Source organism: Haematobia irritans, chromosome 2 (genome assembly GCF_050003625.1).
Source record: "Haematobia irritans isolate KBUSLIRL chromosome 2, ASM5000362v1, whole genome shotgun sequence".
Lineage (NCBI taxonomy): Eukaryota > Metazoa > Arthropoda > Insecta > Diptera > Muscidae > Haematobia > Haematobia irritans.
In genome coordinates, this window is record NC_134398.1 from 68,603,850 (window position 1) to 68,625,354 (window position 21,505).

Below are 21,505 nucleotides of genomic sequence, written 5' to 3' on the forward strand. Positions count from 1 at the left end.
TTAGTCATCGTCGACAAGTCGTATCGATCCGACACAATGTAAGATTCTTTACAAACACCGACATTCTGTCCGGAATAACTGATAGTCTGTAAAGCGCATAAATGTGTTATTGATCCCATAAACATGCAGCAGTATCGACTATGCCTTCGGACTTAACTTATAGTGTGGCCAAAACTGGGATATGTTTGACACGAGCACCGTCGTCCGGCGATGGCAAAATTTGACAGACTTATCATATGATGCGAACGGACCCCAATCGGTTGTCGGGTGTCGATTGCGTTGTGAGTTTTTGCATATTTTGGTAAGTAAGCAACATTGGATGCTTTGTATTGTTTTCTTTATGGCCCCATCGCGCTCCATCAGTTTCATTGCAAATTCCATACAATTTGCACGTTTAGCGGAAGTTTTTTATTCGCGGAAGAGAAAGGGTGGAGAGAGAGTTTCTCTACGTGTCCGTGTGTGGTGTTGTGTTGGTGTGACGCTCTTTGCATGGGGGCATTTTTTTGTTTTGAACTTTTCCATTCACAAAAAACCGAACCAAAACAAAAAAACATAACAACGAACGCAGCTGTTTTTCTAAATGGTAAACTGTATTAGAAAAAAACGCGAAAAATACGCCAAGGAGGAAACGACGAAACGTTTTTGTATAGAAAAACCGAATGACCAAAAAGCAGTACAAAAAGTTATTTTTCAAGATATAGGAATCAAAATGCAAATAAATAAGTTTGAGGTATTTAAATTTGTATATGTAATATGTATTCCGAAAAATATTTTATTACAAAGGAATAATAGAAATCTGCAGTGGCTCGTCTCATGTTTTATTACAACTACACCCTTTCTTCCAGTCCCCACTCTTGCGGGAATTGATAATTTGCAATATTTTGTGTAAATAAAATAAATGAATGTAGAAAATATATTGTATGTACCGAATGAACAATTTGGGACACAATGAAATCTTCATGTGAGATTTGTTCCACGAGTTAGCCAAAATCAGAGCAAAGGGTTTGGCGCGGGTTACACTCACTACGTATTCTTGTTCGCTTCATTTTGTTGCAAAGGAGAAACAAACTTGATAAAACTAAATTTGTGCTACACCTTTTCCGCCTTTTTTTATAAACGGAATTAAACTGTCCGTTATTTTTCAAGCGATGCCATATCAAATGAAATTTAAAATTTAGCGGAACTTGATGCATTTAATTACACATATATAAAAACAAAACATGACATAAATTTAGGGAAGTTCTAAATTATCAATTCAATTTCTTTCTTCTTTTTCTTTATTTAAATTTTTGATTTTTGTCTTTACTCAACTGCAGCCTTGTATCATCATTTTGGGATTGTTGTTGTACAGTGTACCTTTTTTGGTAGAGATATATTTTCGATTTTCAAGTAATTTACAAGATTTTAGACACATGATACAATAGTAAAGAGGGTGTATATGTATAGTTACTACTGATTCAAACTATCATGTCTTGTATGGTGCACAATTAGTGAACAACTAAAGAAAGAAAGAAGTTGTATATGGGTGTTTCCAAAGTAACGGTCGTTATCGATATTCTGTGATTTTTTAAATAAAATTCCACCTTAAGAATATATGTCACGAGGATTGCTTAATTTTGGACCTACGAAAGTTCAAGCTTCGGTAGCAGCCGAAAGCATCCATAAAAAATCTAATTTCAATACTATTTTTGACCAATAAAAAAGTAACGGTCGTTACTTTATAAATGTGCTGTTTTCATATTTCGGAAACAAATATCATGTTGTGTAAAAGTTTGCACAGGATGTGTCAAGTAAAAAATCTGATTAAATTCTTTGTAATGTTTTCTTTCAGTAATAGGTTTGTTTTCAAATCAAAGAAAATTATTTATCACAAAAAAATTCTTTTAAAAAGTAACGGTCGTTACAATATAAAAACTTAAACGATTTTTGTGTTTGAATTCATTTATTGTAGGTAAAAAAAAACATAAACGAAAAGCTATATTCTATTGCATAATTCTTGCATACTTTTATTCGATATGAGAACAGTAAACATCATTACAATCTAAGCGTTTTAGGGTGTTGAGTTTTAAAGTTGATATGCCTGTTACGGCCGTTGTTGCTGTTGTTGAATATTTTCGATGCATTTTATATTTTCCCAACGTTTTTTTAAATGTTCAGTTTCGGATTTGATGACGTTTTTTTTCGCAGTAAAGCACTATAATACCTTCCAAATTTCTTGTAGTGTTAAAGAAGTTAAAGGCTTCTTTTGGAGAGTTTATTATTGCTTCCCGGGACATAATTGCAAACCACAAGGATCTTTTGACGGTGGCCCGTATACCATCTACACCATCCTTACCAAGACCAGATGCAAAAAAAGACCAAGTTAAGTCAACATCAAACTCTTGTTTCGCAAAGCATAAATTAAAAAGGTTGAATCTGTTTTTAAACTGGGCGGCACATCCATCAGAAAATACGTGAATAGTAGTTAACTCTAATTTGGTCTTAAGGGAAGCAATGATGACTTTTAGCAAAAGAATGTGATGTGAGATCAGTTTCCGTTTTTAACAATGCACATGCTGTAAAAATAGTGCATTGTGCCTGATTCCAGTGAGCGCTTTGCACTTCATCCTGGGAAACAAACGTGAAAATTTCAGCAAAGTCCACTTGAAGAACAGCTAAATCAGATAGAATCATATTAAGTAAGACGAAAACAGTTCAAATGCAAAATGCCAAGAAAAAAAGTCACGGTCGTTTTCAAAACAATGTTTAAAAAATCAAAATAGACTTTTGATGCTTATTTCGCCATACAAAATTCTTTATGTTACTTACCCGTGTACAAATTGGTGGATCTAGCCAGATATTATTAGATCTCCTGCCATATCTGATTAGATATGGTAGTATATGTAGGCAGATCTGGACAGATCCGAAAAATGGTAATATCTGATCAGATCTAATTCTAAAGGAATTAGATCTGACCAGATCTCAAATTTGGCCCACATCTAACTATATCTAATTTGATATAATTAGATGTTAATATATCTAATTATATATAACTTTATCTTCAAATTTCCAATATTGATATTACAGTAATTAATAAAAAAAAAGATTTATTTTATGGTATTATAATGAAAAGAGTATTTAATATTATAAGTTGGATCAAACATATGTACATTATATATGTCTAGGTATAAAATCTAAGAATTAAAAAAAAAACAACAACAAAAACAAAATATATATATATATATACATAGCCACCAAGGGCTCTGGTATTTAAATTTCCCAAGGCATTAGTACATTGCTCTCTGCAAACAGTTCTTTAAATGAGTCTCGCAATTCCTTCATTTGGCTACTCGGAATGAAAACTCTGAAAAATATAAAATATACAGAAGAATTATCAGTTTATTTAAAGATATATTTGCAAATAATACATATACTTACCAATATTTGCATCTCGTACCCAATAATTTAAACCAACGCTATATTGAATGGTTTGTGCGAAGCCCCAAATACCATACTATGAATAATTGCACGGGAATGTATCCGGTTCACAGTGCAAAGCATCTCCAAATGTTTATTCTTTTTGATATTGGATAATACTTCCTTCTATCGCAACTTCGGATATGGCCTGGTCACAAATGTTTACGTTGCTTCACTGTCTCCTTTTAATCTTTTCCTGGACTACCACAACTTCATCATCCTAAAAAAGAGAAAATATTCAATATATAAAAATAGCAACAAAACAATAAACTTACCTTATCACAGCTTCTCTTACTCTTTTATCTTTCTCGAAAAATGAGAAGACATTAGATTTTTATATGAAATAAATATATCAAACTCGCATCATCAAATATTTGATATATATTGTTTTTTTTTTCAAATTTAATAACAACAGGCGTTGCTAATGGTGATAGTTATGGGGTGACATTTTTGAAAACAAAAAGACAGTTGTGTCTGAAAGTTAAGCACTTTATGAATACATTTCAAAATTATATTTAAAAGGTTTTCTTGAAACTGTCACAACATATAAAGATTGTTTGGTTAGCACATCAAAACAAGTGGTGAACACCACTTGTTTTGATGTGCGACGAAATATACGTGCTTATAACCAAGTATATCATGTTAATATTCTCGTAACAAACACATTATTTTTAAACACAAACATATACAAATATTTTTTTATCCATGTTACAGAACTGGTTCATGATTTAATGCGATATATATAATTAGATATGGAGCTATATATAGTATATATAATTAGATATGATGTCATATATGAAGATATACAATTAGATCTTACCAGATATGACTGATATAAATAGATATAACAACATATATAATGAGATCTTGAATCAGATCTAATCATATATAACACTATACATAACATATCTCCGTAGATCTATTTATACATACAACCATATCTGAGCAGATATAATTATATATACTTTGATATTATTAGACATGATAAGATCTCTCAATTTTTACACGGGTACCTTCTAACTTTCCGCTACTAAAAAATTAAATCGTTTGAACAAATTAGGAAAAAATCAAACTTTTGTACATTTGGGGTAACGGTCGTTACAGTCGGTGAGATTGTTTTTGAACTATTCACAAAAAATTCGATTTAAACTTCTCGCCTTCAAAATTGTGACTAAACATGAAGAACATTGTCAGCTTTCAACTGGTTTTTGTTTTGTTCGTAAACAACCGTTAGAACAGTGCTGCCAAAGGGCTTAAAAAGTGGCCTTGCAATTCACAGGAAAAAAAATCCAAATACTAAATTCAAAGTAGCATATTTTTGTAAGTATAAAGAAAATTAAAATTAATCCTTCGGAAAATGACAGATACATTTATTTTGTGTAATATTAGCGGACAAATACATAAAAAATAATAATTTTATTTTTAAGCTGTAGGGGTCATTTACTTTGGAATTACCCATATGTACTCTACCAGCTCAAATATATTATGATTTTAAATAAGCTATTCGTTATGAAAATGATTAAATGCCTGGTCTTGGAGCAGTACCCCAAAATTTTGCCGTGCTCTCATCCTTAATACACTACTATCGGACATATGTTATAGACATACATAGAAGGTCCGTTGCTCGAGTTATCGACAAGTTTCATTCTTGTGTTAGCAATTCATGGGCACGGCGATATACATTTCTTTTGATGTTTGGATTAGTCGTGAGATCTTTTGTAGTCGTAAGTAAAATTTTCCTCACGTGCACTCCAAATGGAAAACGGTGGTGAGACCGTCAAACACTAGAAATAAAAACCGGTACACTTGCACGAACAACTTTAAAAGACTTTTTTTGATTACAAATATTCCGAACATTAAATACTGGGATATTCCATATCCAACATTTTTGCTATAACTATACCGGTGTCCTTCTGCAATAAGTAGTAGATTTATGTATTAATATGTATATTTAGAATATATTACTATTGTTATTTCTTATGGTTTATTGGTGTATTTGAAAATATATACTTCTCCATTCAGTAATAAATGTATCAAATCAATTTCATATATATGCTTTCAGTACGGAATGCTAGCATAGTATGTACTGAGTTTAATGTAAAATGAAAATTATTTCTTTCAAGGTGAACGTGTCGCGCCTTCTATAAACCCACCAGCGTTTATAATAACAACAAATAAAGAGCAACATTCGATAGACATTAATTGCAAATCAGAATCGTCACAACAAACAGTAACAAATACCTATATACCTATATATATGTAAATATTATTCGAGAGATAATTGTCAAAAGTTGGAGTGAGAATTTTTTTTTGGGTGAACACATAATTTGAACACAACAACCTCTAAATAGAAGTGCGATAGCTAGCTCTCGCACAACCTTTTTTTCAAACATTTTAAAGAAATCCATCACTTTGCCGCGTGGACGTCGTTGTAAATCCACCACCTCCGGTACTATGGCCACTACGGGAGGAGGGGGTGCGGCTGCTACAAGCGTTGTAGTACTTGATCGTGGCAATAATACAACATGTACAATCAATCTGCATGGTAAGTATTTTATTATTTTATATCTTGTTATTAAAAGTTTTTGTGTATCCTTTATAAGAAAAAATTTTGTCAAATGCTTTTTAACACATCGAATTTTCGGCTATCATTTACAGCGTATTTGTGTAAGATTCTAAAACAATCCGACGATATCCTTCGGTCTGTTTATTGCTGTCATGTCCTACCACTAAATAATGCACAAGACCACGAAAGTTAATTTACACTTTCGTGGTATTAATAAATAAATAAATATAAATATAGATGTAATTATATTGTTAAGTTTACTGAAAATATTTAATCAAAATAGATCTATAAGCAAATGACCTTAATATATTAAATTGAAAGACTGAAGTCAGAATGAAAAAAATATTTAAAAGAATTGAAAAAATATTCAGGATGCTGATGAGGAATATGGTAATTCCGAATCAGCTGTGCATCCAACCATATTGCAGTCTATAGGGCTTTGCCCAAATAAATTTGACAAACATTATTTTCCTCTGGTGGTTAAGCTACACTTGTAGTTTAGTCAATGCATGGTTTTAAGCTGAAATCAAAAACAACAACAATGATTAAAGAAGAAAACCAACAATAACAAAACAAAAAAAATATATTAAAATTTAAATTTGACAATAGTAAAAAGAGGGGAAAAAATAAATTTAAAATAAAATTTATAATAACAGCTAATGGATAAAAAATATTTGCGAACGAAAGATTGGCTTCCCATTTGTCTGTGTATTCTCATTATGCCGCGACTTCCTCTGAAAATCGACCAATGTATAGTAGACCCTGACGGGTTCTTGTTTTCGGGTGCGGGTAAAATGTTGTAATTGGCTTCGATATGCACTATCTATCTAGAAGTGTCCCTCTGGGTTCAGGTAATGATATAGCTGCCTTATATCATAACCAACAGGCTTATGAGGAAAGCTTTCTCCGCACTCAAAACAAAAGTCCATAAAAAATATTTCATAACCAAGCTTCTTTATATTTTTCAAAATAATTTTTAAAACGGACTATATATCACCAAATTTGGTATACAGTCCATTGTGATACCACTCACACTGAGTGCTGTCTGATTCTATGTTCAGCTCGATGACCAGGGGCCTCCTTTTCATAGCCAAGTACGAACGGTGTTTTACAGTGCAGTGAAATCACTTAGGAAGCTTTGAAACACAAAGAAATGTAGGGATTGAACCCACGACCAGGGCTGCCAATAAAATTTCAAGAAAAATCGTCACTTTTTCCGATGAAATCGTCATAGTCGTCACTTCTATTTTACAAATCGTTAAAAAAATCTGCAATGCAAATACTATAAAAACCTAATTTTTTGTTTAAAAATAAAAGTATTTATTCATATAAAGAACAGAAAATTAACATACCTAATTATGCATTTCAACAACAAAAGCGATCATTTTTGTATAAAAAAAAAACAAAAATTTTTATGATTAGATTTATGTTTTTATTTAAAAATAAGAATAAATATCTTTAATATTTACATGTATAATGGGGAAACGATTTTCCAAAATTTGATCATAAAACTCTTATTGATAGACTCTCTAATTAAGGGTTACAATTTTCTATAGAACTAAAATTTTGACGAAATTTTCTATAGAAATTAAATTTTGCTAAAATTTTCTTAGAGATAAAATTTTGCAATAATTTACTATAGAAAAAATTGCCAAAACTGTTCTATAGAAATAAAAATGTGCAAAAATTGTCTACAGATACAAAGTTTTGAGAAAGTTTTCTACCAAAATCAAATTTTGGCGGAATTTTCTATAGAAATAAAATTTTGAAAAAATTTTGACAAAATTTTATATAGAAATAAAGTTTTTACAAAATTTTCTATAGAAATAAAGTTTAGACGAAATTCTATATATATAGCAATAAAATTTAGATAAACTGTTCTATACAAATAAGATTTTGACAAAATTTTCTATACAAATAAAATTTAGAAAAAAATTTCTATAGAAATAAAATTTTGACAAACTTATCTATAGAAATAAAATTTTAACAATATTTTCTATAGAAATAAGATTTTGGCAAAATTGTCTATAGAAATAAAATTTTGAACAAATTCTCTATTGAAATAAAGTTTTGACCAAATTTGCTATTGAAATAAAATTTGGACAAAATTTTCTATAGAAATAAAGTTTTGGCGAAATTTTCTATAGCAATAAAATTTTGACGAAATTTTCTATAGCAATTAAATGTTGACGAAATTTTCCATAGAAATAAAATTTTGACAAAATTTTCTATAGAAAAAATTTTGACAGAATTTTCTATAGAAATAAAATATCGTCATTTTTGGCGCAAAAATCGGAAAATCGCCATTTACTATTTTGTGAGTAAAAAATCGTCAAAATGCCGATAAATTGGCAGCCCTGCCCACGACCCTTTGTATGCAAGGTGGGAATGCTAACCATTGTACCACGGTGTTAGTTAATAGTTTAGAATAAAACAACATTTTCTTTCATGGTGTGTTCACTCAAATTGTGTTATATTTTATAGTTCTTGCTTTTTAAAATAAACCAAATAGAAAGGTAGATAGAATTGCTTTAGTTTGAGGGACTCTTAACTTCTTTGCTTAAACATTTTTTTATAATTAATACAAAAATCGTTAACTAAGGTAAAACTCCTTAGATGTTTACTATAGTATTTGAAATTATTATTTGTAAAGTAATTCTGATGGAAGAAAACACTCTATGTGGAGGTAGGTGCGAAATTGTCGTAGATCATGAAGTGTGCTCTTTAAATTTTTTGCTCCGATTTGATTGACATTTAACCATTTAAATACTGGCACAGACACGGTGCAATTGACTATCATTTCTATCGCTATTGACAATACCATCCGAAGAAATTAAAGAGAAATCATTATAAAATCAGCAAAAAATGTCCATATCTCTTTAGCTTTGAACAATACAGAAAAAATAAGAAACAAAACTTGTAATTAATAATGATTAATCACAAGAAAATAAAATAAATATTCATACGAACGATGTATAAGTTGATGAGATAGTATTTGCAAATTTTTTGCTTCGCAATCAAAAATGAGGAAATGAATAAAGCGAAATTCGATTTTGGAGTCAACATTAAAAACATTCTTTTTATACCCTTCACCACTACTGTGATACGGGGTATAATAAGTTTGTCCGTCTGTCTGTCTGTATATGTAATTTTGAGTACAAAGTACAGCTCGCAGTTTAAGTCTAATCGTCGTCAAATTTGACACAGAGTTTCACTTCGGCTCAAAGACAATCGCTATTGATTTAAAAAAAATCGGTTCAGATTTAGATATAGTTGTCATATATATTTATCGCCGATCTGGTCATAATTGACGTATTTATCAATGTACACATGTGGTCAAATTAATAAGTATAGTAGAGTTTTCTTATGTTTCATGGTAAATTTAAGAAATATATTTATTGAAAAGCAAAATAAAGTCTATAATACATATTAATGAAATACATTAAATAATTTTCTGGAAAAGACAAGTGAAATGAAAAGCTATTCCAATTAAGGAAAAGTAAGAGTCAAAAATGAATGTACAGAATAATAAGTACATTTTCTAAATCGTGAAATATTCAGGTATACTTAATTTTTATACCCTCCATCATAGGATGGGGGTATATTATCTTTGTCATTCCGTTTGTAACACATCGAAATATTGCTCTAAGACCCCATAAAGTATATATATTCTGGGTCGTGGTGAAATTCTGAGTCGATCTAAGCATGTCCGTCCGTCCGTCTGTTGAAATCACGCTAACTTCCGAACGAAACAAGCTATCGACTTGAAACTTGGCACAAGTAGTTGTTATCGATGTAGGTCGGATGGTATTGAAAATGGGCCATATCCGTCCACTTTTACGTATAGCCCCCATATAAAGGGACCCTCAGATTTGGCTTGTGGAGCCTCTAACAGAAGCAAATTTCATCCGATCTCTAACAACCATGCAAAAATTGGTCCACATCGGTCCATAATTATATATAGCCCCCATATAAACCGATCCCCAGATTTGGCTTGCGGAGCCTAAAAGAGAAGCAAATTTCATCCGATCCGGCTGAAATTTGGTACATGGTGTTAGTATATGGTCTCTAACAACCATGCAAAAATTGGTCCACATCGGTCCATAATTATATATAGCCCCCATATAAACCGATTCCAGATTTGGCTTGCAGAGCCTCAAAGAGAAGAAAATTTCATCCGATCCGGCTGAAATTTGGTACATGATGTTGGTATATGGTCTCTAACAACCATGCAAAAATTGGTCCATATCAGTCCTTAATTATATATAGCCCCTATATAAACCGATCCCCCGATTTGACTTACGGAGCCTCTAAGAGAAGCATACTTCATCCGATCCGGCTGAAATTTGGTACATGGTGTTGGTATATGGTCTCTAACAATCATGCAAAAATTGGTCCACATCGGTCCATAATTATATATAGCCCCCATATAAACCGATCCCCAGATTTGGCTTGCGGAGCCTCATGATGTTGGTATATGGTCTCTAACAACCATGCAAAAATTGGTCCACATCGATCCATAATTATATATGGACCCCATATAAACCGATCTCCAGATTTGGCTTGCGCAGCCTCAAAGAGAAGCAAATTGCATCCGATCCGGCTGAAATTTGGTACATGGTGTAGGTATATGGTCTCTAACAACCGTGCAAAAATTGGTCCACATCGGTCCATAATTATATAAAGCGCCCATATAAACCGATCCCCAGATTTCGGTTCCGGAGCCTCAAATAGAAGCAAATTTCATCCGATCCGCCTGAAATTTGGTACATGGTGTAGGTATATGGTCTCTAACAACCATGCAAAAATTGGTCCACATCGGTTCATAATTATATATAGCCCCCATATATACCGATCCCCAGATTTGGCTTGCGAAGTCTCCAAGAGAAGCAAATTTCATCCAATCCGGTTGTAATTTGGAACATGGTGTTAGTATATGATCTCTAACAAGCGTGCCAGAATTGGTCCATAACGTTCTCCAGATTTGACCTCCGGAGCCTCTTGGAGGAGCAAAATTCATCCGATCCGGTTCAAATTAGGAACGTGGTGTTAGTATATGGTCGCTAACAACCATACCAAAATTGGTCCAATCACACAAAAATTGGTCCATATCGGTTCATAATCATGGTTGCCACTAGAGCCAAAAATAGTCTACCAAAATTTTATTTCTATAGAAAATTTTGTCAAAATTTTATTTCTAGAGAAAATTTTGTTAAAATTTTATTCGGTTCATAATAAAATTTTCATCATTGTCAAAATTTTATTTCTATAGAAAATTTTGTTTAAATTTTATTCGGTTCATAATCATGGTTGCCACTCGAGCCAAGAATAATCTACCAAGATTTTATTTCTATAGAAAATTTTGTCAAAAGTTTATTTCTATAGAAAATTTTGTGAAAATTTTATTTCTATAGAAAATTTTGTTAAAATTTTATTTCTGTAGAAAATTTTGTCAAAATTTTATGTCTACTTTGTCAAACTGAATTATATACGTATTGGATCGATCTTTTTTGATTTAATATATACCACGTATGTACTTACATACAATTTAGAAGATGGTGTTAGGAGGTTTTAAGATACCTTGCCATAGGCAAGCGTTACCGCAACTTAAGTAATTCGATTGTGGATGGCAGTGTTTAGAAGATGGAGGGAACATAAGCTTCGGCCTGGCCGAACTTACGGCCGTATATACTTGATTTTATTTAAATTGAACATAATCTATAGAAATAATGTTTTTAATGTCAGATGTATTGAATTTCTTTTACAGTAACCGATAATGTTTCTTTAATATATCACTTATAACTTGTCTATTGTAATATTTGTTTTTTTTTTTTTTTAGTTTAGCTATATTAAAATGGCTTGGGGCCTTAGTCACATATGGCCTATTCCTGTATATCGAACGAAAGCTTTCTTTCGTATTCCAAACGAAAGAAAATTGATTTTTGTTCTTCTATTTCGAAAGGCAAGTCACTTCATATTTTGTTGTCGAGCAATAAACGAACATATACAATAAGTGTCAAGAAAAAAGTAAAAACATTGTTAACATTTGAATGAATTCTCAGGCCAAAAATTTGAAAATACTCATTTTTGATATTCAATGTATTCTCATACAACCGAAACGAACTTTCAAAAATATAAAAACTCAAATTCATTCGAATTCGAGTGACTGCCTTTCTTCGAATGGGTTTTCGTTCGATATACAGGAACAGGGCATTACATATACTTACTTTATTTTTATTTCTACATATTTATTTATATTTTTTTATTTATTAGATCTCAATTTGTGAATTGTATTTTTATTACATTTAAGTTTTCTCTTCATGTGCCTTAAGAATTGCAAAATTCAGTAGTATATTCTAAGTAGAGTGAATAATTTTTTATTTTTCTCTAGCAAAAGTTTTTTTCTTTTATTCAGTATTATGAGATGTAATATAGTTTTATTTGGCCTGTTTCGGCTTTTTATATTACGTTGTTGAATAAATAAATAAAATAAATTAAAAAACATTAATAATTGTGTTACATTATCAATAACCAGTGTATCCAACTTTATTTTGATAACATTTTATACTCCCTTTGACATAATGCTTACAAGCTTCCGACTGTTTTCATCTGAGTGTTCATACCATGTTATCTGTTTAAGTTGTTGTTTATTTTTAAATATTTCATTCCCAATTCTGTGTTTTAACTCTCCCCAAAGGTTTTCAATGGGTTTAGGGTCTGGTGACTGAGTAGGCCAATTTAGAAGGGTTATGTCATTGTCTTGGAACCAATTTTTAATAAAGCGAGAATGTATTTAGGATCGTTGTCTTGTTGAAACACCCACCTTAGAGGTATGTTTTCTTCTGCGTACGGCAGAAGAAATATATTTCTATATTCGAACAGGGTCATTTTATAAATAATGCGATAAATTCGTCCTAGGCCATACCAGAAAAAAATAGTCCCATACCACTATGTTCCCGCTCCCATGCTTGGTCGTCATTTCTGTGAAGCGCATATGAAATTCTTTTCCTTGGGCTCGACGAACATTACGACTACTATCATTTCGGAATATTTTTTTTTAGTTTCATCGCTCCACAAGATATTGCGCCATTTTCTCTCACCTACCGTTCCTGACCACCTATAATGTTCGAAGTATAGTCCGTAACATAGGAACATTTCTGACTGTTCGGCCGGGTAATTTGGCATGCACTAATCACCGCCAAATAGATCGTGCAGATATCACATTGCCCATTTCAGCAGAAATTTGTCTGGATGATTTGAAAGGTTCTTTTTTTGGGAGAGTGACAAAAAGATTATCTCTTTTTCGAAGTGTCTTGCTTGGTTTTCCACGTGTTTTCGCAGAACTCTTTTCTTTAGGACACAAAGTAACGATCTCTTAAAAGATTTGACGGTCGTTCAAAGAGATTTTCCCTCAATTCTTAGAGCTAAAATCAGTCTTTTTTCTTTTCTACTACAATGACTTTTTCGGTTCATCTAGTAACTAATTATTAAATATTAAATTTGCATTCAATTCATCGCCACTAAAAACACAATAACAAACTTTTTGCAAAATTTAAACCTTTTCATATAAAAACGCACAATGTACTTATTGTTTTGACCAACCAAATAAAGCACTTCATCACAAAGAGAACACAGGGAACAAAAATAATGAAATTTTTGCGTTTATTTCTTATTGAATCAGTACTGCCAATATTAAACTTTAGTTACATTACGTAGTTACAACACCAAATTAAATAATATGTTAGAGTTAGGACAAAGAAGAAGAAATATCAACCAAAAGCCGGAGTTCTGCCCTGATTTCCTTCAAATTTTGCACAAGGAGTACGTTTAATAGTATCGTTAAGTTTGCCAAATTTTGTTGAAATCGGTTCAGATTGAGATATAGCTCCCGTATATATCTTTCGTTCGATTTTCCTTTATATGGGCTCAAAAGCCAGAGTTTTGCACTAATTTGCTTCAAATTTTGCACAAAGAGTACGTTTAATAGTATCGTTGAGTTTGCCAAATTTGGTTCAAATCGGTTCAGACTTATATATAGCTCCTATATATATCTTTCGCCCGATTTAAACTTATATGAACACGGAGGCCAAAGTTATACTCCGATTTACGTGAAATTTTGCAGAAATGACAGAATTATTTTTCTAACTATGCATGCCAAATTTGGTCAAAATCGGTTCAGATTTAGATATATACGTACGCAAGAGTTGAGCAAATATGGTAGAATGTTTCATATTTTAGACCCATTTTCAAGGGGATTTTCCTCCAATTGACTCGGTACTTTCCACAGAGAACGTATTTAATATATTTAAGTGTGTCAATTTTGATATAATTTGGTTCAGATTAACATAAAGCCCCCATGTATTTGTTATTCCGGTTTATGCAAATATGTCCAAAATACCCATCATCATTCTGTGGTTATTTCCCCATATCTTAGTCATATCCTACACACAAAAAAATATCACCAAATTTTTTTCAATTAATCACTTAATTGAATTTGGAAACGGATTCAATTAATATGTTAATTGATTCAATTAATTTTTTAATCAAATCCAAATAAAACCCAATTAATGATTGGTATGTTATGATTTGTATTTGTTACGTTTCCAATTAAAATATGAATTGATTCAATCAATTTGTTAATCAATTCGGAAATAATTTTCAATTACAAACGTGATTGAAAATTTTTCCGTTTCCAATTACACATGTGATTGATCCAATCACATTTGTGATTGAAATTGAATAATTTTGAGCGATGGAAAGAGTGAAAAGAGAACAAGAGAATGGGTATTTATTCAACAATGTATGATGGAGAGATCAGTTTGTGGAAGTAACTCGTAACGAACGGTTGGGTTTTTGTTTTTCGCGTAAATTGAAAAACATGATTGGCGACATTCTGTCTGCTGCATTCAAATTGTGTGCATAAATATTTTGAACGCAACAACAAATCATAGCAAAGGTTTAAAAAAATATATGACAGAATGCATTTGAAATTACCTGTGTTTGTGTTTTGTGGTATTGTAAAAATGGAAAACAATCTACGTTTATTGAAGGTAACCAATTGTGAAATGTGAATACCGTTTTCCATTGAAGCCTATTTACATTAAACGGACTAAAATAATATATTTTTTATTCATTTCTTTTAGTGACCAATTTTATTTCGTAAAATTGACCAATCAATCCAACCATCAACTCCATCATTTTATCAAATATATAAGAATATGTTTGTTGGAAGATTCACCTTGAAGTTCGAAGTAGCGTTGGCATTAAATTGCATTTTTGTTTTTCCTGCCTCTTTCAGTTTGAACCCAAGTAGAGAGCAGTATTTCTGATATATAAACTAATGAGCTGAATTATGTAATGGTAAAAAAGTTCTTTCTTTTGGATTTAAAAATATGAAAAATATCCGAAAATTATAAAAATATGTATTTCCCATTTATATTTTTTCTATTTCCAGAATTTGCAAAGTATCATCAATATAATACCAAATATTACATATTCAATGTGTGGAAATTTTGGAAAGGAATTGTTACTAAAATTAAATAGCCGAGCTTCTTAATACACCTTTTTATGCTAAACGACTACAACTGCAAAAGAAGATTATAAATATGCAACCTGGAACTTGATATTCTATGCAGGCAATGTTAAAAAAAAAATAACTTATAATTGAACAAAATTAAATGCGAATTATTCTGTTTACTTTCAGAAAAACTAATTTAGCTTACAGACTGCTGATTTATTGGAAATCAAGGCGCATCTAAAAATTAGAAGGAACATGCTGACATCGTTAATATGATAAGGCTTATTTTTTAACCCTTTAGTTGTTATTGATCATAATTGTAAGTTATGTTAGAACAAAACACACATATAACAAAACCCAAATTCTTTAGTCTATAGCATACTTCAGAAAAATAAAAATTGAAGATATTTTATAAGAAACTCATATTTTCTTTTATTTCAAATAAAACTAAATAAGATTTTGGGGGGCGCAATATATACATTTTTTGATTGAAATTTATTGCCCATATCAATTAATAATTTAATTGAGTCAATGAAATAGTTGATTGATTTTTGTCGCGAAATTAATTAAAATTTTAAATTTTAAAATAAATTAAAAATTTTAAAACTGTGATTGAATTTTGTGTCAAAAACCAATCACACTTTTAATTGATTCCGTGACAAAATTCAATAAATTTTTAATTGAAAATAGTGTGGGTTTTCAATCAAAATGGATGATTGACACTATCATTTTCGTGATTGAACACATTTCAATTAAAAAAATGATTGAATCCGCGATTTTCGTGATTGAAATAAAAAAAATTGTGTGTACGCACTGTAATGCCAGACTTTTCACAGAACGGTTGAGTTTTAAATAAGGCTCCGACTTGTGGAAATATCGCCCGACTTGGCCAAATAATATATCACAACCCCCAATTGACCACATATCTTGGTGAGATCTACTAACCAATATGCTTTTAAAATGGCCACTGCTAAGTAGCAAAAATTGTAAAAACTACTCAAATTCTCCTATATCTCGAATACATATGTATCGTCTGATAAATAATAAATTATATTTTGTATAATTGCATTAAAATTGCTCTTGCTTTATATTTCCCATATTTTTTTACTAACATTGTGTTTCATCCCAGGACGTTAACCGTTTTAAATTTTAACTCTAGAGATGTTGTAGAAAAATTGTCTCCAAATCGGTTAAGATATAAATATTTATATATGGGAATATAAACATTCATAATAACTCCCAACAAATTGGAAAGAGTTGGGATGGTAACAGAAATTTTGGTCTACATAGTGGTGGTTAGAACTGAATAGAACCTGTAGAGTTTTTCCAGTACAGAAAAAATAATCAATCAATTCATAATTGCGGAGTTGACAGCTAAAACAAATACCCCGTGGTGACCAACTTTCAACGCCAACAGGTCTGCTCGTGAACCCACTAGGGATAATAATAAATCCTGAAGTAATGCACCCATAGAAAAAATCATGAGCGGCGTGCACGTTTCAAAACCATCCGTTCATGAAAGTTAATCAACACACATGTTGTGTCAAACGGAGCACAGACGGTGTCAATCTTATGTTACAACGATAAAATGACACCACGCGTTATCATATAAACAATGTCCAGCGTTCATGATTTAAAAACGTAATGGTTACGAATTTATAAAAATAAATCTGCTACCGTGACTGGAACCTGGATTGTCTGCTCCATACGTGTTAACAGTCGCCTTAGCATATTGCGCCACCGACGGACTTGCCATAGGCAAAAAAGCATTTAAAAATAGGAGATTTTTTTACTAGAAACAAAACATAATTTATACTTGTAGTGGAGTCCGAATTTGGAACTCTAAGTTGTCTTTTAAAGGACTCTAATAGCACATTACGAAAAAAAAATGAATAAATCAATCTTTATTTTCTAGAATCAAGTACGTACGCCAAACTTAAATTTAAAAGAGAATGTGTCTTAAATTTCTCCTTAGTCCAATTCTCCGCTTCTTTGGCTCGGAATCAATACCAAAATCACTAGTGTAAAGACAAAATCTTTGGAACTGGTCATGATTTTTTCAGTGTACTTTCGACTAATGAAAACAAATCTTCTAATTTAAAAAATAACGTTATTTATTGAAACATTTGAAAAAATTGGGTTATTTTGTTAATTTTAAAAAATGTAATGTTTTTAATTTTAATTTTCATTTGGAATTTTGTTTAAAACAAATGTTTTTGTTTCTTTTTGGCCATCCGTTGCCAAAACAAAGAAGTATGTGTGTTTTGTTTTTGTTGATTTCTTAAAAGAATTATTGTTTAGCTTAAACCCACACCGAAAGAAGAGTTTTCTTTTCTAAGGAACGAAGTTTTAGACTAGCAAAGAATTTTCTTTAAAGGCAAATAAAAAGAACTAGAGACAATCGTGGAATCGCATACCATAAATTTGGGGTTGTTTGGTCTAAAAGAACATAGTTTTTAATTTCGTTCCTGAGGAAAGTATTCTTTGGGGTTATATGTTGACTAAAATACAAGAGCAGCTCAAATTGATTAGGACAAGGCCCTTTAGACCGCAGATGGACGATCGTTTCGAACTGCAACAATCCTCATTAGCATCATCTATCTGCAGCAAAATTATTAAACTATTATTAATTGTTCTGAAATAGTACACTCAAAAAACAGTGAACACACAATGACGGAAAGTTAATTTTAGAAAAGTTTGGCACTACAAAGTAACTTTCTCAAAACATAATAATTGTTACAAGTCTTTAAACGGTTAATAATTTTAAATTTTTATAATAAGAATAGAGTGCAAGACGATTGGATGGACAACTTAATACCATTTTCAAACTTTTAAACATTTTTGAAAACATAACGATAATTATTTTAAAGTTATTTTTGTAGTTGAAAATTAACAGCAGCGAACATAAACCAAAATTGTTTCGATTTTTGATTTTGACAAAATTTTCTATAGAAATAAAATTTTGAAAAAAACTTTCTATAGAAATAAAATTTTGGAAAAACTTTCTATAGAAATACAGTTTTGAAAAAACTTTCTATAGAAATAAAATTTTGACATAATTTTGTACAGAAAAAAAATTGACAAAATTTTCTTTAGAAATAAAATTTTGACAAAATTTTCTATAGAAATAAAATTTTGATAAAATTTTCTATAGAAATAAAATTTTGACAAAATTTTCTATAGAAATAAAATTTTTACAATATGTTCTATAGAAATAAATTTTTTTGGAAAAATTTTCTTTCAATATTCGACAGATGTATGTAGGTATATGGTCTTAAAATAAAATTAAAAAAATAAATCGATTGTTCGAAATATTTCAAATAAATTGTTAACGTATGGTGGTGGGCATTAAAATGGATCGATTCAGCACATCTGCTAGTCTAAAATTCTAGGAAACATAAAATGATCTTCGTAATTGGAAGTTGCTTATCATTTACAGTCATACCGTATATTGATCTAATGAATAACGCAATGGAAACTAATTTGCGTAAAAACTTGTTTAGTTACAAAAATATGAAGTGTTTTAAAAAATGTAGTTTATCCAGAGTCGGAGTCGAGCAAATTTTTTTCGCATTTTTGCACTTAAAAATATTTTGTTTTAAAAAATCGAGCCCAAACCACATATTTTGTACTTATGAAAATCATATTCGTGTAGGGGTGAACGAAAAAAATCGCTCCTCTAATATATACTCAAACACATTCTGCTTCAAGCATATATATTTTCAAAATTTGTTCAAACAACAAATTATTTGTACTGTTAAAATATGTTATGTTTCACCCTAAGCATATATTTATAAAGCCCCCAAATAATTAATTCCTGTTTCTAAATATATGATTGCTTACAGAAAAATGTCTTCAATATAATTATGTTGGAATGCAAATAAAAACATGTTTCCAATTTATTTTAATATTACACCCTAAAGATTTGTTTATATGCAAAATATGTAAGACGATATGCATCACCAAACGAAAATTTTGCGCTTAGGAAATACTCATACAATGTATTGCCCGATTTTGCCAAATTTGGCAATAATACCCTTATATATTAAACGATCAAAGTTGGCATAATGTAATATTCTACAACATTAACTACAATTGCAAAATATAATCGAAATAGGTTCAGTTTGGCATATAGTTCCCTTGTATATGTACCACCTGATTTTCCGAAATTTGGCCATTATGCCCTTATATGTATGCCATATGGTATCTCATTTACCTGTACAATATTAAACACATAAGATCATTTACATTTGTATATAGCTCGATTTTCACGAATATGGGCACATCCTATTTATTTCTGTACCTGTACTGTATTTTACCAGTACAATATTAAACACATAAGATCACATTTTTATATAGCTCGATTTTCACGAATATGGGCACATCCCTATTTATTTCTGATTACATTCATTCGCACATTAGTATCAGACCTACTGCCATATTTCTTTCATCTGTTAATCGAAGTAACTCTAAATGGATATAAGACATCCTTGTAAAATATCGTTCATATCGAATACAGATATAGATCACATATATATGTGTCACAACAATATTAAAAAAATGAGTAACAGTTTTTTTATTAACCGATTTTATTTAATTTTAGCACAGACTAATACTTTACAAGACCCCATGGATTTGGAAAATATCTGTCTTATTGGTTCAAATTTATATAATGCTCCCATAAATATTAATCGCTTAATTTGTCTCAATATGGACATAGAATATAGAAGTGCGAAGCATCAGCCAAATAGTCTGAGATTTAGGTTTATCTTCCAAACTTATGCTTAGGTTTACTAATGTGGTAGGGATGGTTTATATATCGTCGTCCCAACCCGCACTTTCTACTGTACTCACTTGTTCTAATTATGAACATCAAGATGTGATTATTGGTTCTTAAGCTTGGCAACATATTCTAGAGAAAGAACAAATATATTTTTCCCCTAAATATTTTTTTAATATGATCAAGAATATTCAATACTACTGGGTTGCATTCCATTTGGCTGTCTTCTTAGCAAAGAAATAGAATGAAAAACTTGTTCATCGAAGTTGTGAAGTTGATGTATGTTTCGTTCGATTTCTTTGAGAAATGTGTTTTCTATTACTCGTTTTACTTTCATACATACATAGATGGTGTAGTTATAGACCATATGTGGGAAGTCAATGTATGTAATTATTTGGATATTCGAGTGTTTACATCAGGTATGGCAAATCACCATTATGTAGTTTTTAAGTATATTCAAAGCGGGTTAATTTTTCGATAATATTTGACAACAGAAACTGAATTTAAAGTACCAATGTACAGTCATCGGCAAAGTTATTTTGAGAAACAAAAACTATTACATCAACGACCTTTTGCAATTGTCTTGCAACCAATGACAATCTTCCTTTTCAAAGAAATTTTATTTCAACAATATTATCCACGTGATAAGACATTGTTTTTAATATTTACTAAAAATATTAAAATAATCGTTAGGCGTTGGTATGACAACTATTTGGGATGTATACACAGATAAGTTTGTAATGTAAATTAAGTACATATAATAATAAGAGAGTGTAAGTTGTTATTCATAACTATGATTATGTACTAGATTTGATAAATAATTTTTTTTTCTTTTAATATTTAACCCATTAACGTCCAAAATGAAACTGCCGGATAAAATCCGCAACGACTAAATATAAAGATTTAAATAAAAAACTGAGACTTTTTAGAAAAAAGGGTGTCCTTCCGATTACATTCGAATACTTCAAAACATTGTTTGGTGCTTGCTTTACTGGGTTCTATTTGAAATGGATAATGAAGTTACTACTCGAATTGTGTGGCGTGTGCTTGAAGTATACTTCAAGCGAATATATTAGCTTGTGTATTCGTTGCAGAGGTTTGATACGTACTCGCTTTCAGATTTACACGGCGTGTCATTGGGGAGGAGGTCTCCTCTTACGCTTCTCATTGTAGGGCGGAAAAATAT

The 21,505-nt window shown here is 30.9% G+C and overlaps 1 protein-coding gene across 4 annotated transcripts in view; it reads left to right on the forward strand.

Moving 5' to 3' along the window:
* Positions 1–358: 358 nt before the first annotated feature.
* The window catches only part of LOC142225430 (uncharacterized), an 86,021-nt gene continuing 64,874 nt past the window's right edge, over positions 359–21,505 (forward strand). The window contains exons 1-2 of one of the 4 annotated variants that reach the window (XM_075295178.1): positions 367–730; positions 5,580–6,001. In XM_075295178.1, the coding sequence (XP_075151293.1) occupies positions 5,911–6,001 (91 nt within the window). In that variant the 5' untranslated portion in view covers positions 367–730; positions 5,580–5,910. Of the gene's footprint in view, positions 731–4,647; positions 4,777–5,579; positions 6,002–21,505 lie in introns of those variants that run through there. The other 3 variants (XM_075295177.1, XM_075295179.1, XM_075295176.1) reach the window with 3 other exon arrangements.